Source organism: Rousettus aegyptiacus, unplaced genomic scaffold (genome assembly GCF_014176215.1).
Source record: "Rousettus aegyptiacus isolate mRouAeg1 unplaced genomic scaffold, mRouAeg1.p scaffold_m13_p_4, whole genome shotgun sequence".
Taxonomy (NCBI): domain Eukaryota; kingdom Metazoa; phylum Chordata; class Mammalia; order Chiroptera; family Pteropodidae; genus Rousettus; species Rousettus aegyptiacus.
In genome coordinates, this window is record NW_023416307.1 from 130,887,162 (window position 1) to 130,905,342 (window position 18,181).

Here is an 18,181-nt window from a genome sequence, read left to right on the forward strand (position 1 = left end):
CACAGCAACCTGTTGAGGACGACACTTTCATCTCAGGATCTGCCCCTGAGGGCCCTGCGGCTGGCCTATGACTGTTACAGCACTGTTCCTTCTTCCCATAGGAGCCAGTGTCCACTGCCTCATGGAGGTTGGCCCTGTGGTTCTTCCTGGACAGCTTGCACACATTGGAAATGTACCTCCTACCAGAAGGAGTACATGTTTTTCAAAGGCATGTTCTGCATGGCGGAGTTAAATGATGTCTCCTAGAATCATTGCGAAGAGTAAACAAGATAACATATGACAGACAATATATATGAAAGTATTTGACCTAAAAAGTAACTATAGATGCTGTCCAAACTTGAAGAATCATCAAGAAAATAGAAGCAATGGGAAGAGGAGGTCATATGAAGGAAGGGATTCTGCTGAGGCAAATCTCGTTCTTCCTTTAGATCTCTTTTTGTGGGCATATGGACTCACTCTTCTAGAAATAACCTGGGTCCATAAGTACTTTTATTTTACCAGCTAAGGCCATTTCATAATGATAAAACTTCACATGAAATTGATAAGAATGCAGTGACTAGTATTTACGTGAAAAAACAAAGGAAGAGGTCATCTCAAAAAATTATTAGTTGTATGAAAAACTTCTTGTTTTTCTCATTTTGCCATGAATTAAGGAAAATTCTTGAACTCTCCTTAAGGTCTTGGAATAAATGGCTCATGGATTAAAATCGAATTTCCTTAAGTAAGTCGTACGAGGCCCTTTACCAATGCCCCTTCCCGCTTGTTTGCTTGATAAGGCCGTACCTACTCTTGACTTGGAGCCTTTGTCTATGTTATTTCCTTGTTTGGAAAGACTTTTGCTCTCACTTGCTGGTCAATTTCTAAAGCTTATGAAGATAGAGCTAAATATTATCAGTATTTCAATGGCAGGAAATAATCAGCCTGTGAAAAAAAGTGATATGGAGGGTGGGATGAGAACCTTATAATGAGCAAGCATGGGCTGCACTCTGATGATACTCACTGACCAGGGGAATTTCATTGTGCAGTTATGGCAAGAGCCCAATGGACCTGGATGTAAAACTCACCTCTATAGCTAACTAGCAATGTAGATTTTGACAAGACACTTACTCTCTCTCACCTTCAGTTTATTATCAGAAAAAAAGGGCATATTTACTTTATTGGGTCATTATGAGAGTTAAATACAATACTATTAAATCATTCAGCCACATCTGGCACATAGGACAGGCTCAAATACTATTTTCTGTTTCTCTCCATACTCATCAATCTCTTCTTCAAGAAAATGCAAAGGTGCTTTTCAGCCAAGCTATAAGATAGAAGATAATTATTTTGGGTACCACTACTGCCCCATCTCCTTTCTTTTGGCCCATTTGGCATATTGAAATGAATGTTGTTGTTTTTTCCTTTAGCCAGGATCTTTTCCTCAACTATGTCCAAAGAAAAGGAAACTGGAAAGAAACTTGTTTATCCAAAGCTATTAATGGAAAATTGTCCAGGTAACTTTCCGAGAGTATGTCAGAAATAATATTTGGCTGTTAGATAAAAAAAAAAAAAAAAAAAGGCTGACAATAGTGGCTTGAATCAACTGGTGGCTTAATTTTTCTCATAATAAAATTGTCGAGAACTTGGTTGCCTTTATGATATCCAAGACCCAGCTTCCTTTTATCTTTCTGCTTAGCCTGCCTTGGCAAACGCTTTCTGCTTGATAGCCACACGACAGCTGGCCTACCTTCACCTTTAGGTAGAAAGAAGAGAAGGGTAAGGAGGTAAAGGTACATTCCAGCTGAGTCAGTATCTCCTTCCCTTTTAAGACTATCATGGAAACTACTCTATAAATTCCACATCTTAATAGCTAAACCACCTTGGATAACAAAACTTTCTGCAATGATGCAAATGTTCTGTATCTGAACTATTCAAGATGGTAGCTACTCACCACTGTGATTGTCAGCATTTAAAATGTGACTAGTGTGATTCAGGGAATGAATTTTTAATTTTACTTAATTTCAATAAATTTAAATTTAAGTAGCTACATGTGTTAGTGGCTACCATATCAGACAGTGTAGGGCTAGATCTTTGTCACGTGACCACCCCATTTTCAAAAAAGGCTGGCAAATGTGAGTTTAGGGCTGAGGACATTGCTAACTCCCACAAAATTGTGCTTTTCTAAGTAAGGAAAAACACACAAAAATGAATGTAAGCTAGGCAAATAGCAATCTCTGCAACAGAGTGATAGCTGTATGCTAACATTCCTTAAGCCCAAAGGAATAGAGTCGTAATGAGTTCATCACAAATATGAAGAGTGGTGTGGCTGGACAGACGTTATACAGCTGAAAACCATAATCCCAGAAATAGAGTTTGATTCAAAATACCTTTTTTTTTTCTATAATGAAGAAACTGAGGCTTAGAAGGGTGACTGAGAGGCCTAATTAAGATATAGATGGGATAATCTGCTCTGAAATAATAGACCTGATTTAATGTCCTTTAAAACATCACCCATAGTAAAATGTAAAATGTCAGAAAGAAAATGCTCTTTGCCTTTGGCTTTTAAAAATGCAATGAAGTAAAGCTAGAGGAATTTTGATGCCATCTATTGGTAGATGAGAGAATAAGGTGCTCCTCCTTCCCAGCATAGCTTGTTAGCAATGGATTTAGAGGCACCAGAGTTAATACAGGGTCCCCATACAGAAGAATGACAGTGAAAGATGTGATCTCTGTATCAGCTTGAAACATATACGTTAGTTCTTTCTTGACTCTCAGCATCTTAGAAGGACTTTCTTGGAGCACTCCTCTCTGCTTTCCAGTAATACAGCCCATTTTCAGGCATATACAGAAACACCAGAGGAAGACATATCAATCAATCATCAAAATCACATGAAATAGAAACAAAACAAAACAAAACAAAACAAAACATTTTTGAGCTATAAATAACCCTAGAGGGAAATTCAAGATTCTTATTTGATCCAACACCTCAAAAATAAATCCTGTTATTTATAGCAGTCCCCTTAACTAGTTGAGTGTGGAACCATCCTACAGCTCAGGGGGAAAAAAAAACAACGGAAATTCAATTTCAAAACAAAATGCTCACCCTGACTCATTCAGTGAAGGATCCAAGGTTTTCAATGCAGGGCACTGACTCTCTGCCTGTTCTTCCCCTTCATCATCTGCCACCCCTAAAAAATGGTATCCACTGAATTGGTAAGAATCCACATTTCTTCCCTCTTGTTCCCTGGCTCCATTCCAGCATTTCACTTGTCACACTGATGGGTGGGGTGCCTTTCATATTGGCATAGGACAGTGAGCGGATGCCTCTCCTTGTGTTATTAAACAGAGACCCGGCCAGTGAATTTACCCAGAGCTGGAGCCTCCTTTTTGGCTTGGGAACACCAGAGGCACCGTGGCTCCAGATCATTTTGACTATGGCTGTAGAACCCAGCAGCTCAGAATCCATGAAAAGGAGAGCTGGAAGGAGGTGAGTGATACAAATACGATTTTGATGTCACAATTGAAGGGACTCCGGCTGGCGAGCAACTTGCTGTGGGTGCAGTGATTGCGACAATAGTTCATTAGCTGCTTATGCATCTTCATTTGTAGAGATGAGCTGTTGGTTTCATGTGACAGGTGACAAATTCTGTTTTATGTGCCTTTCCAAGAGCCTCTTTGAATTTACCTTCAGGGTCATGCATTGAGGAAAAAAATCCAAGTTTGGCATAAAGCTGCACATGTGTTCTGCACACCGGCTTGCAGGCGACTGTTTCTAATTAGGGAGCTGAAGCCTGCTGGCAGAGGAAACCATATTTGTCACAAGTTGTGGCATTGCATTTAGTTTGTGTGTTTATGCTTCTTACATGGGGAGGGGGTGGAGATGATTTTACTGGATTCTTCCCTGTGGGTTCTGACTCTATTACTTCTGCTTTTGGGTTCATGTATCTGGCCATTCTTAGTTATCCCTTGAGAGCCTTCTTCTATTAACACTTCCTGTTCTCACATTAACTAGTTGTGTTCCCTGATGTAGTCATTGTGACAATCCAAACCCCAGTTTTTTGTGGATATAATAAAACCTACTTCGGCAAGTTGTTGAAAAAATTAAATGAGGCGGTCAATACGTTCAGAACATCTTAATTCCTTTTCTCTCACCTATAAAATAAGTGGTTTGTGTTAAATGATCTTTAAGGTATTTTTAAAAATTTAACAAATGTTTTTTGATTACCTAATAAACAATAAACATTGAGCTAGGCATTGGGATTACAATCATGAACAGGACAACACACAGGCTACCTCCTGCCTTCATGGGACTTAAGTTTCAGAGGACACAATCGACATGCAAGGAAATGCATAATGACTTTCCTTTTTCTTCCCTTCCTCTTTGTACGTTCAATCCAGCTCAAATTTTAAATTAATCTTTGAGGCTACTTCTTCATTAAACCTGAAAGGAATATTTTCTGACTTACATTTTCATATTTAGTAAACATATGCTGACTTTGTCTGCCCAGCATTCATTGTCCCTGTCCTGTTAGGAAGACCTCGAATTCCCTTTGGGGAACCTTCCTTATGTCTTACTCTCAGTAAATGTGGATCAGGTGGAGCTCCGCCCTAGCTCCAGGAGTGCTATAGAGCAGGTGTCCCTAACCTCTGGGCTGCAGACTAGTACTGGTCCTTGGCTTGTTAGAAGCCCAGCTGCACAGCAGGAGGTGAGTGGCAGGCAAGTGAGCAAATCATCTGTATTTCCAGCGCTAGCATCACTGCCTCAGCTCCACCTCAGATCATCAGGCATTAGATTCTCGTAGAAGCACCGGTCCCTGGTGCCAAAAAGGTTGAGGACCGCCACTATAGAGCACACTGAATTTTCCCAGGCACTGTGGAAAGCTTGGCCTATCAGAGTGATCCTATATTCCAAGGCCACAATAACTGGCTTGTTCTTAATCACACGACCCAAGGTTTTCCAATCAAAGTGAATCGAAAGATCTTCCTATCTCTAAGATCCCTTCTGGGGTCCATGTTTATTGTTATGCTACTTCAGGAGGTTTGAGAGGTGACCTGAGGGGGGAAAAATGTCATTTTTTTTCTTCCTAAAGACTTTTCTTCTGTCTCTCAAAGATCATATTAATTGCTACTATAGAACCATTAGTGGAGCACCTGCTCCTAATCCTATTTCTTCTTCTCCGGCTTTGAAATTGAGAGCTGTGCGGTTGGTGAAAGGCTCTTGGCTGATAACCTCTTTACATAAAGAGAGTCTTATTAGATAGTGTCTTAAGAGGATGGAGGGAAAAATGCTCCTGTCTCCCCATTATCTCTATCCATATTAGATTGCAACATCCCCTATCTCAATCATCTCAGTGTCAGAGTCTTTTCTGCACATTATGGATTTTGAAGTCCATTTTGTGATTCTGACAATACCTGTATGCTGAGAGAATATAGTTGTTTAGTTTATCTTCTGTCGCAGAAATAATCAGACACAATATGTTCCTCTACTGCTCATTTGTCTGAATTTGACTTTGGATAAGTTTGGGATAGGAAAGCCACACTTTATTTCTAAAGTGCTTCATAACACGAGACAGTGGTTACTCCTTACATAAGACAACATATTTATATCCATTTTTAAATATGAATATATCTACCTCATCTCGTGAGGTAGATGAATTCAGGAAGACATTATGGGATGACCAAAAAGCCTGGTTGTCCATTAATTTTTTCATGCGTTTACTGACTAAAAAAAAAATAATAATTATGGGACTCCTACCACACGCCAGGCACTCTTATGGACACAGGATACAGAGGTAAGCAATATTGCTTGGTGGGAACTGGGCATCCATCTAAGAAGTTTCCTTGAATGTGTGCAAAAAGTATCAGTCCTACCCGTCGCAGATATTACTGTTTTATCCTGAGTGATGATAAGGGCCAGACGCTTGGAGAACAAAATTAAATGTCCCCAGGAGCCTGGTGTGAGCAACAGAGCTGAGTAGGAAGCCTGGACCGCCGACGCTGCAGGACCCCTGAGCTCGCCACCCTCCCAGTCCGGGGCGGGGCCGCGGACTCGAGTTCCCTGGTCAAGGCTCAAGTCCGCCGGAACCCCCCAGGGGGCGCTCGCGCGGAGGTTTCGGAACTAGTATGTCGCGGGTTGCTGGGCGCATGGGTTTCGTCAGAAGGTGGAAATCTTTCTGAGAAGCTGCCATCTCCCCACTACCCGCTTGCCTCCCTTCTCTTCCTTCTTTCCTTCCTTCCTTCCTCCTTGGCTCCTCTCCGCTCCCTCCCTTTCCCCAGAACCTCCACTTTATTCTCTGAGTTAACTGAGAGCTGAGCTGCTATCCCCAACATTTTCACCTTTCCCCAGCCTCCATCACCAAGAATGGAGTCAGGGTTTCCGGAGAGACCAAACTCTCCTCCCAGCATCTTTTTCACCCGCTGTTGCTAAACTGGCCTCAGAGGACGACGGGGGAGGGAAGTCCGACACCCTAACGCCACCACACAACTACACCACCAACCACCTCTACTCCAAAGCCGGATTTTGCATCTTGGGGGCGGGACAGACCTCGTCCCGGGCTGAATTCTCTTTCTACTCTTCGAGGTTGGCACACCCAGGTAAGTAAATGCCAACTCTGCATTCCTGTGTTCTTGGGGTGCTAGGATTGCAAAGTCTGTTGGGGCTGCTGCGTAGCAAGACCAACTTTTGAGATGCACTGGTTTTCACTCTGATTTGCTTGTTTATCATTACTGTTGTTGTTTTAAGAATCGGCTACAAGCATAGTCTTTTAATCCAAGGGAACTTTCATCCCCTACATCTTGCCTTCTGACAGGCGCTTTACGCGCACAGGTAGGGTGGGGCGCATGGGATGGCGAGGCAGCCGGCGGAGGGGGACCGCGGTGCACCTGCTGAGTGGCGGGTCCTGCAATTCCTGAAGAGGCGAGGGCTGTACTGTTTGAGAAGTAAGGAAGGGGGAGGGGAGAAGAGTCCTGGCTGAAGTTGCATCTTCCCTTCTGATGGTGAGAAAGCTCTGGGAAATTGCAGCGGTGTCCAATGGCTTGACCTAGCTGCAGTGGGATTCAGCCTCTCAGCCCCCTCCCTACTCCCTGTAGGGACTCTCGGGCTTAAAACTAATCAGTAGGCTTGCAATTCCATTGATTCAGTCAAACCCCTTGGCTCTCCTTTTTCTGCTGAGTAAAGTAGCCAGGGGGATAAGAGGACGGGGTGATAGGACTCGAGGTACTACTGAACAGCTAGTCACAGCTAACTAAAGAGATCGCGACCCCGTGTGGTATCACAGACGCCTAAGGATTGTTAGGGAGCAAACGAGGGAGACAGTTAGGAGGTGGTCCACGCCAAGTGAGTATTGATTACCACCCGGTGGGTAGCAGGCTGAACTCTGAGAGATACTCTTAGGAAGATGCACTCCTCCTTCTTCTTGAAGGAAGTGGGTGGGCTTTAAGGCTCTGGTTCCCATCCTGCCCTCCAGATTCAACCGCGCCCCCCGGCGGCCTTGCAAGATTGATTTCCAGCCCCAGAATTTGCCGGGCTCCAGGAAAAACCTCGAGCTGCAGAGATGATCTTTGGGGCACGAACTTATGAAGTGTGCGCCATGGGAGTTCCGGAGGTGAAGGGAGAAAAGATGAGCAAAGAAGGGAGAATGCCCTGGGATTTCAGTGCCTTTTGGGAGGAGACGCCGCCGCCGCTCCTTTACACCTGTGTTTAAAACTGCAAAACCAGCTCTTCTTCATCCTCTTGCTGCTTTGCCAGGAATTTTTAAAGCATTGCTCTTGGTTGTTCTTGGCTCACTTGGTTTTCCGTTTTCTAAATAGCATTTTTTAGTTGTCCAAGGTACTCAAAAGTGTTCTCCTGAAACTAAGACTAAACCCTGCTCTGTGAAAAAACTACCTTAACTTCAAACGAAATGTTCTCTTGTCCCCATTCCTTCTTTCTGCTGCCCTCTTAACAATTCTTTTTCTCTAAGACGTTTGTGTTTTAATTTTTACTTTATGTCAAAACAACCCCCTGCCCCCCATAAAAACTTTACCAGGTGTTTTGAATCCATGACAATATATGTTTTGTTTTAGTATCTACTGGTTAAATTTCATAGCACATCCCCCAGAAGCCAGAGGCAAGCAACAACTTTACCTATTTTATATGATGCCCTTTAAGTTTAGGAAGGTCCCAGTTCTTTCTATTACCCAGCAGATAAGACACAGCTCAGGATGGCTATGGCCGCGATTAGATAACTTCTGATGTTTTCATTTCCCTTACTGAGCTGCTGCTTCTAGGTTAAATTCTTTTTATTTGCTTGTCTATTTTTAAAGACTGACAAGTTACTCTAATAGTCAGGGGTCTGAGCTCAGAGTAGGTCAAAGGTACTCACATGCAGGGAGGTAGATAAAAATAGAAATGGTGAATACAGAAAGGACACCTGTGTTAATAGGCCAGATTCCCCTCAGTTATCTCTGATGGGAAGGTTCTGATGGTTTCATAAGATCACACTCAAACCACATCAAAACTAGGTGATTTCCCCTCATCATTACATGAAAGGAAGTTCAGTTTGTAGCAGGAGTGGAGGTTGAATCCTAGGCAGTTTTGAATGATTGGGTAAGAAGAGCTTGCTTATAATGGAACCAAAGGTCTACTCATGTGTTACCATGTGCAAACTCTCACAGCCAGACCTACACCTCTCCTTTGAGTGGTCAGCCTCATTTCTATTCTTTCAGACAAACTCCCAGCACACCTTATTGGGAGCAGACACAGCTGGGGTCTGGTGTGCTTCCCGGCATGGGACAACCACTTTACTAGAGCTTCTAAATATTTCTTTTAAAATAGTTGCTCTGAGGTTTGTGAGTTATTATTTATTTGTGTTATTTGTGTTTAAAAGACTTCTGTTTATCTCTCGGTGTCTGGTAGCAACATGGCCTTTAGCTTGAATCAGTGGTTTATCTTAAGGAAACGCTGTTTTTAGAGGTTTCAATTGAAAAGTGTCTTGTACTAAAGTGTTTCTTGATCTGCATGTGAATTTCCGATTTAAAAATACCTCATTTTAGGAAGCAAACATGTTTTCTGTTCCCAGAGAAGTTTTATGTAGTACTTCAACAAATAGAAGCCTTGATTCTTCCCATCTGGTTCACCATTATGACTGAAAACCTTAATATTATACTGATGACTATAAAGAATAATCATGGAGAGAAAAATGGATTAGTGGTGGAATCTTTATTCTTATCTGCATTTGAAATTTTTGGAACACGACTGGATGTATTTAAACGGTTTGCACCACTCCTTTCTCTGTCTTCATTTTATAAGTTCCCTGAAATAGAACACTCTGGACCATATAGCCACCTTTATTCACATAAAGGATTTTTCCATTTGGAGGTAAACATATTGGAGGTGAGCAGTTCACATTGTGTGTAATCAATGTCCCATACTTTCACAGGGCCCTGAATCGCGAACAAAGAATGAGAAGAGTACTTTGATGGTATCAACCTGACTGATTGGGAGAAAGTCTCTACACTAGTTGGGAAAGTCACTTATTGAGTCTTTATATTTTTTAATCAGAGATGTAGCCAGAGGGTCTGCATTTCATGCATTTTGGAGAAGAAAAGGACCAAATTTGTTCTCTATATTTGATCTTTCCATTTTTTTCTTGTTAATATTTAAAAAAAACCACAAAAGCCCCTTTGGGTCCATGTGGTAACCCAAAGTCATATTTCCTTGGCAACAGTAGTCAGTATATTAGAATCACAAAATCTCAAGACAGAAAATTTAAAACGCATTTAAAATAAAATGTCACATGGTTCAAGACCATCCTACAGTGCATTAGAACTGACCTTGCCACATAGAATAATAGAGTTGCATTTGGCTCTACCTTTCTCCTAATTGAATATAGATGGTAAAGAACAGATTGCAAGACTTTAATTCTTTTTAGGATGCCCTAAAAATTCTTTAATGCTTTTTTTGTTTTGTTTTGCGGGAAGCATGTTATGAAAATTAAGGGAGTTGGAGTTATAAATCCATTCTTTGAGTAGGTTGTTTAAGTGGGGGTTGATTGTAAGTCCAAAATCAAGTTCAGTAAATGGATTAGGCAAAATGTGCTGTCTTTTCTATGTTACTTGAAATAGATGATACATAGTAAGGCCTCGGCATTAAGTTGACCAGTGGCTATCTGCTAAAACTTGTGACTACATAATAAAAACATAGTAGTGCCTGCATATACTTTCAGTTTTTTCTGGACTAGAAACCTCATTAATGTGGGAGCTTTCTGGTTAGTCCCATGAACTACTATATATATATATATAATATATATAATATATAATATATATAAATATATATATAATATATATAAATATATATTTTATATATATATATATATATATATATATATATATATATATATATATATGATGTATAGTATGTTTTCCCTAGGTTGACAAATCCCAGGAAGTCCTCTATTCGGCTGCTGTGTTCTTGAGAAAGCCTCTTGAGAACCACTGTTAGCTTAGTAAATATTGAAGGCCTGAAGGCAAGTCTTGAAAAGTGGAAAGTGATAAAGATGACTTATTTGGTAAATTTTATTCTAGTTTTGTGATTTTAGTACACTCATAGGAGTCGGGGGAGCCCTCCTAAGCTGGCCTGGGGCGCGCTCATCTCTAAACTGTGGGCAACAACTTTATCCCTTTGAATTTATGGCTCTCAGAATGGAAAGAGAGCTTGGGGATAATCTATTGACTCTAGCTGTTTAATTTGATAGATGTGGAATCTGAACCTCAGAGAGGTGACTTGCTCAAGATCAGGGGACTAATTCAACAACCCTCTTGATTACTCCTCTCATAAAGAGACTCAAGTTCCCTGGAGATAATGACCGTGGTGGCGCCAATCTGTGGCGCCATGTGTACTGATAATCTTTACTAAACTGGGGATGCTGGTGGTGGTGGGGGCTCCCACCCCCTTTGGAGGAGAAGCTTGGAACTTATTACATTGCTGTCTCTAGGAGCCAGTGCAATATTTACCCAATAGATATGATTAAATTTGTACAAAGTCATTGTCTGCAGCCATCCCGGTTAATGTGCATCTTTTGTGAAGAATTGCTCATGCACAGTCTTAGCTTTCTATTTTAAATGTCACAACTGAGTCAATAAAGTAAACAAAGAGATTTGATGAGTGTTTACAGTTCCAGGAACCCACAGGGGAATCCTTTATTCTGTTTTAAATTAAACATCTGTGCAAAAGGACCAAAGTTTCTAGAATGTTGTTTTTCCATCTCTGTCTCAGAACATAACATTTCCAACTTTGTATTTCTTATTAGAAAACTAGAGATATTTCTCCTTGGACATATAAGGGGAAAATATAGTATTTCAGATTAATTCTAGAAATCTTCTCAGGTGTAAGGTGTATTGATTAAAAGGCCTTCCTTATCTTAAACTTCTACAGGGATATGCATTCTGCTTTGAGGGAGAGGAGGAACAAAATCAGGCCGTTGGGGGTCTAAGGCTAGGGCAGCCAAGGGGCTCCTGAGGCAAGAGGGAAGGGGCGACGGTTGGCATTATAGTGGACGGTCGCTAGAGGGCGCTAGAACACTGGCGGAGCCCACCTCCAGGGACCATGCATGAGCTGACTTCTGGGCTCAGAGATGGGGTTTGGCAGAACCCCAAAGAGGATCCCAGGTATGAGGTATTGGTTTTTCTGGAGGCTTTGAATCTCCATCCCAGATTGCGTCGCTCAGAGACGATGCAAAAGGTTTTGCCTTCAGCATCAGGTGGGGCACTTCCGGTGCCTGGTTGGGTTTGTCCAGTGGCCGGACAGCATGACTGCTCTCAAGGTTCTGCCTGACAGGCTTTCTGGAATCTGACTGCCCTTTCTGGATCCAGAGGCAGAACTCTGGTTCCAGAAATACCTGGTTAAATCTTGAGTGTACGGTTTTCAAGTCGCAGGCCTTTGAGTGCATTACTTCACCTGCATGAATGGTAGCATCTGGAAAAAGGGGCTAGTAATGGTTGTAAATATGGAGTGTTTAAAAGTGTCCGGTATTTAGTGGGCAGGGAAATGCTAGTTCCTGTGCCCTTTCTCTTGAGAGTTCTCCCAAAAGTTCATTCTGTCCTTTTCATCTGAGCCTCTTTCACCTGTTTTCATGCCCCTCCCTCTCATTTATGCATCCGTAGAATAATAACTGATCATAGCCATTATACCAAGAGCTATGTTAGGCATTGGGGAGAAACGTTAAGTTCATATCTTTTGAAGTTGCAGGCTTGAGGGGCAGACAGGCGTGTGAGAAGAAACACGCAAACCTGTAGTGGCAGGTGTGAGGAGAGCAATGAGCAAATGATATGGGGTAAGAGATACCAGAGTTATTTGCTTTGTCTTAAAAAACCTGGAAAATAGTCCCCCAAGTCCTTTACACTAAAATGTTTTACTCTCTCCCTGTATTTCAAGGGACAGGGTCTCTGGAGGGTAATTCTGGGGAAGAAGTAAGGGGCGGGGAATCTCACTCAGCATGTGCTTTATATACATTTAACAGTGCTGATAGAGGTTCTTAAATCCATTCAGCTTGTACCACTGCCCTGTATGTATTAATTTTATTAATATCAAATGATAAATGCCTGTATAATTGACTTGATCCATTTAGACAGGAAAATGATTTTTAAAGGAAACATAATAGAAATATAACAACAACAAAACCTTTACAACTAACCAGTGCATCTGGAACAACCTAAATAAGGATTCTGTTTTCAAAATACTGAGAGTTATATTCAATACAAGTATCAACAAAAATGAAAAGTAATAAAGGCAATTGGATGGTTGAAAGAAATGCCTTATCGTTATCATTAAAGTGACAGAAAAACTTTTCATTTATTAGTAGGCACTGGGGACATAGGATGCCAGATTCGATGTGTTTGTTATATTTTGTGCACTTGTTTCAACAAATAACTTAGAGATGATAATTCCAGTGACAAAATAGAACAGTCGAAGAAGGTTTGTGTGCAAGATCACATTACTGTGAAACTGGGAATGGCCACCTTGGACCATGCGTGTAATTTTATCTGGCTGGGTAGACGGCAAATCTGAGAAGCCATGGTTGGAATTCCTTTGCTGGGTGCCCCTGAAATTCTGTAACTTAACTGGTCGTGAACCATGTTGGAGAAAAAGCCTGATAAGAGAAGCGTAGAAATAGTTGATTTGGGGTGGGGCAGCTAGTAACATTCATCACAGCTCATGGCCTGATTGAATTTTGGAGGGATAGGAAAATAAATGATTTTCTTCTTATGGAGTCAGAGAATGTGAAAGCTGGATAATCCAATACAATTAGACATACTCCTTCTCATTTTCCAGATGAGGAAAACAGAGGCCAAGCAAGGTGAAATCACCCAGCCACGCTGATTGATGGTGCTGGGCACTTTTATCCACTGTTGAACCCAAACAGGGCCAGGCATGTAGTAGTTGTTCAAAAAATTTTGGTTGAATGCATGAGCAATGCTATTTTTATTTCCTCACTCTTTTTCAGGAATGTTCCAAGAAATCCTTCGGTTGCAGTGTAATTTGATAAAGACAAATATTTGTTGAGTTGTGTTATGATAAGGGCTTCAGCTTTGAAAGTAAACGAACTTAGTTCAAATCCTGGCTCTGCCACTCAAGAGCTGTTTGGCTTTGGGAAAATTACTAAACCTCTCTGAGCCTTATTTCCTCATTTGTAAAAATGGGGGTAAACTATATAAGGTAGCAGAGGATCTGCATCGTGTGTGTGCACTGAGTGTTGGTTTTTCTTACTGTCCCACTCCTGCTCTTTGTTCTTCCTGGAGAAGATTTTGAGGGAGATATAGTACTTTTGAAAAAGTGATTTAAGTTTATTTCTGACAATATACATTTATCTTACAGACGAAGTAAAATTATCATACTGTATAGACATAAACACATATATAATCACTACAAATACATATTCTGTGGGTTAGATATTATTAGTTCAATTTTATAAATAATTGGGTCAGTGCCAAAGCACTAACAACTGGGGAGGAAGAAACTCAAATCTAGGGGTTCCCCACCCCAATTCTAAGACTAGGGTATTTCATTCAAATCTGTGTTTCATGTAATCTTTGTTTCTTTTCCATCCTTCTATGTCTGCCTCTCTCAAGAAGGCTCAGATCTTCCTTCTTCAAATGCCCTCTAGACCTGACTGAGCTCTAACCCCTGCTGTGACATCACTACTCATGGATGTTATTGTAATCTTTTCCAGGTAGCAGCTGTACAGCCCACTTCATGCTATAGCTCCAGAGTACCTAGAACCTTCTGGTACGTAGAGTACTCCCTCTATTACCCTATATATGTGCCCACTGACTTAGCACATATCCTGGATCCAGGCCAAGTTTGTAGGTGGCTACAGTGTACATTTAACTTACTCAAAATCAAATCTACACAATCTATTGTTTATTAAAAATACTCATATTTTTCTTGTTTGCTCTGTTATATAATCTAAGTTGAAGTATCTGAAGTTCTACAGATATATTACTGTACAATAGTGTATATGTAATACAACATATACTGTACTTGAAAAATCTATGGGATTGTTTTCAAAGATTATTATGGGAGTTTTAGTTTATACATTAACTTGAATCATAGCCCCTACCTAAAATGTGCTCCATTATATTTGCAAGGCTATTATTCTCTGTATTGTATTTAGATAGGTGAAATTATTAGTGAAGGGCATACATTTTGAGTCAGGCATTCCTGGGTTTGAATCCCAGCTCTGCTTAATCTTTGGAAGCTCAATTTTTACAGATCTAAAATGAGAATAATGATAGTGCCTGTGCCCTAGGTTAGTTGTGAGGCTCCAAAGATAAAAGTACACATCTATAGCATCCCAAGTACCTGTTGTATTGTGGGCACATAGAAATTACTCAAATTGTAACTGTTTTTGACTGGTGGCATTCCTCTATGGTTAGTGCTTACGCACAATGTCCCCAATGGTAGCGGTTTGCTGTGTTGCAAGGGAGCTGTGAAAAGTAGGAGTATATTTATGAAGGTATGATAGAAATCAGCAGTTAGATGTATGCTTTCCGTAGCTACTGACACAATAGTTTACTTTCCTTCCTTCTCTTCCCCACCTCTGTTCCCACCCACAGATTTTACGCCCAGCCACAAAGATGACTCAAGGGTTACACGAGGGTTTTCTCTAAGATATAACTTTCCCTGTTCCTGCTGCTTCCAGCTTTATTGCAAATGCAAAGTATGTTTAGTACTGGCCCCCAGATACACAGCCAGAATAGAAAATAAATCACTCCATCCTGTAAGGCCCAGCAACAGACATTAATTGTTGTTAACTTTCTATATCTCCTATGTGTGTCCAGAAAAGATCCTAGGTAGCCAGGAATAGAGCATAGTGGGTGCTCTCTGTTATTAAAGTCCAAAATGCTACTAGCATAAAATACTCTTTTTTTTTTTTTTTCTGGGAGACCCCATGTGTATTTTAAAGTGATAGTTCTCACCCTTGAACATGAATTAGAATCTTCTGAAGGGCTTGTTACAACACAGACTAATGGCCCCAACTCTAGAGTTTCTGATCCAGTGGGTCTGGCGTTGGAGCCAAATGATTTGTATTTATGACAGTTTCCCAGGTGATGCTGATGCTGGTAGGCTGAGGACCACACTGAGAATCAATGCCTTAAATATTCACTTTATATAGATAAACTGCATATTTTCTCACTTGTGTGCTACCACTAAGAACAGCATTAGTGGTGAAGAAAGAGATCTTACACTTACTGATCTCCTATGACATGTGCCAGGTACCTTTCCAGGCACTTTATGCATATTATCCCTATTTAATCCTCACAATTGTCCTGCCAAACAATTCATAATTATTTGTTGAGACTCCATCATGTATCATGCAGTGGGCTGTGCTAAGCTCTGTGGCTATGGAATAAATAGAATGAGCACCACAAACATAATCCTGACCTTCTGGATATTGTATTTCATCAGGAAACCTGCTTGAGTAGATACTTATAAACGTGGTTAATTCGATTCATAGAAAATGGAAGACCAGAGAGGCTAAGTAACTTGGCTAAGTTTGCACAGCTAGTGGGAGACAGAGGAGACAAAATAAACTTAAGAAGCATTTTTCTTCTACTAAACCAGAAGTACTCAGACTTTTTGGTTTTAGGGGCTCCTTTACACTTAAAATGATTAAAGACTCCCAAAGAGCTTTTGTTTGGGTTAAATCAATGAACATTTATTGTATTAGAAATTAAAACAAAGTAGTTTTAATTTGAGAATCGTGGCACTAAACGTTCCTGCAAGAAGTATCATCTTTCTTAGATTCTCAACCCTGATTTGTGGCCATTAAGGATAAGAAACTTTTCATCTCCTCCCAGACTTTTTTTTTTTTTTTTTTAATATAAGGGCTTCTCAAACCTTAGCTTGTGTTTCTCATGATGGTGACTTCCTAAAGAAAAGGCTGACCTGCTTCGGAATTGTCTTTTTATATTTTTATATACGTATGTATATGCATGTGTGTTTATGATAAGGAAAAGCAACAGTTAAACTTGTCAATTACAAAATAAACGAAGATGAGGGCATTTTAAAAGATACAGTTTATAAAAGTTTTACATGCTGTCTCAAGTGAAGCCCAAGCAGGCAAACTGAGAGAACACCCTAGCTTCCTCGTTACAGGAAGAGGAGTAGATAAATGGTTGGACTCAAGTGCATGCAGCTTTTATGTAATGTTGGCAGCTGAATCATGTTTAATTGTGGGCAAACGACTGAAATACTGGCCTTTCCCATTTTTTATTATCTAATCGGAATGAGAAGGTATTTTCCTTTGCTGTGTAATGGTCCGTGGTTGTTTTCAGACACCGACTCTGAATGCTTTAGAGTTAAGTATCATTAAGTTTTACTGAGTAAAATCAACCAAATCAGAGCTGACACAACTCAGTGTGGTTCTCAAATTTCCTTTTATTTTCATAGAAACCAGTGAACTCTGGGGGATGCTGCAGCAAGGTTAGTGCGGTTACTTAGAGGGAGCAGATCCTTCGATGAGAAGGTAGAAAGAGGGAACCTGCCAGTCATCTGACGAGTTAGACTTTTTGACACCAAACATCTGGATCTTTAAAACTTTAAAAAATATATTTATCCAGATGTTTGGTGTCACATGGAACATCCCATACCTCAAACAAACCAACCAAAGAAATGTGACGCTAGATGATCATTTGTCATTTTTTTTAAAAGCTGAATTTTGACATGAAGCATCTCTGTTGGTTGACCTGAGGCAGTGTGGATTCCTTCACATGGCATCTCTGGGTACAGGGTGCAGTTTTGCTACATGATTATAACTTTCTGGAGGAAATACTTTTCTGGAAAGAAGCACTTGTATGAGGTCTAAGGCATAAATGATTGTTGAATCTCCTTTTCACTGTCACAGCAAACAGGAGTCTGCGATGTCTCCTGGAAACCTGTTAGCTAGGTTTCTTGTCCTATTTTTTAAGTTGTGAGCTTCCTGCCCATAATTCTCAAATTCTGACTCGATGCACTCATGTGAACAACACACGCTCTCTGAGTGATAAACCCTGTTGGTTTTGCAGATTGCTAAGCCTGCTTTTGAGAACCCCCTTTTCTAAATCAAGTGCAAACAGGGAAGGAAGTTGAGCCTCCTGTTCCTCATCCACCCACCCTGCCCATGGCAAAGTGGGTTCAGGGACCAGACCTGCCTACCAGCCCTTTACGTCTGCCCTGTGTCTGGCTTGCCAGCCAAGCAAAGCAGCCCAGCTTACAATTGCCTCCAGTGGGAATGGATGAGAGTCATTTTCTTTGAGGATGGAATGATGGAATTCTACCTAGTGTCTTGGGGACTTCATCTTCTCTAAGCTGGGGAGAAGAGACAATTTTCAATTAGGGAGGCTCAGTGCTTGGTTTCTGAGATGGCACTTGGATGGGCAGGAGCAGTTCTATTTCTGATTCCTATTCCTTCCCTCTTTCCCTGTGTTGCATGCATAATTATAACAGCTGCTGATAAGGTTCACTCTCTAAGTTCCTTGTTCTGTGATTTTTCCTTGTAATATGTACAGTTAACTTCTATGAATCTAAGGGAGGTTTTAGGTAAAATGAGACCTGATTAAGGCAAACTTGAGATATGTAGCCCCAAAAGGTCATTTTCAAATAAGATCCACTAGAGCAGGGATCAGCAAAATATAGCCCATGGGCCGAATCCAGCATACGTGTAGACATTTTTTTGTAAGTAAA

The 18,181-nt window shown here is 40.8% G+C and overlaps 1 protein-coding gene across 2 annotated transcripts in view; it reads left to right on the forward strand.

Moving 5' to 3' along the window:
- The first annotated feature begins 3,275 nt into the window (after nucleotides 1-3,275).
- CPNE4 (copine 4) overlaps nucleotides 3,276-18,181 on the forward strand; it is a 409,148-nt gene continuing 394,242 nt past the window's right edge. Inside the window, exon 1 of one of the 2 annotated variants that reach the window (XM_016140288.2) lies at nucleotides 3,276-3,466. In XM_016140288.2, coding sequence (XP_015995774.1) covers nucleotides 3,300-3,466 — 167 coding nt within the window. In that variant the 5' untranslated portion in view covers nucleotides 3,276-3,299. Of the gene's footprint in view, nucleotides 3,467-6,133; nucleotides 6,574-18,181 lie in introns of those variants that run through there. The other variant, XM_016140290.2, reaches the window with a different exon arrangement.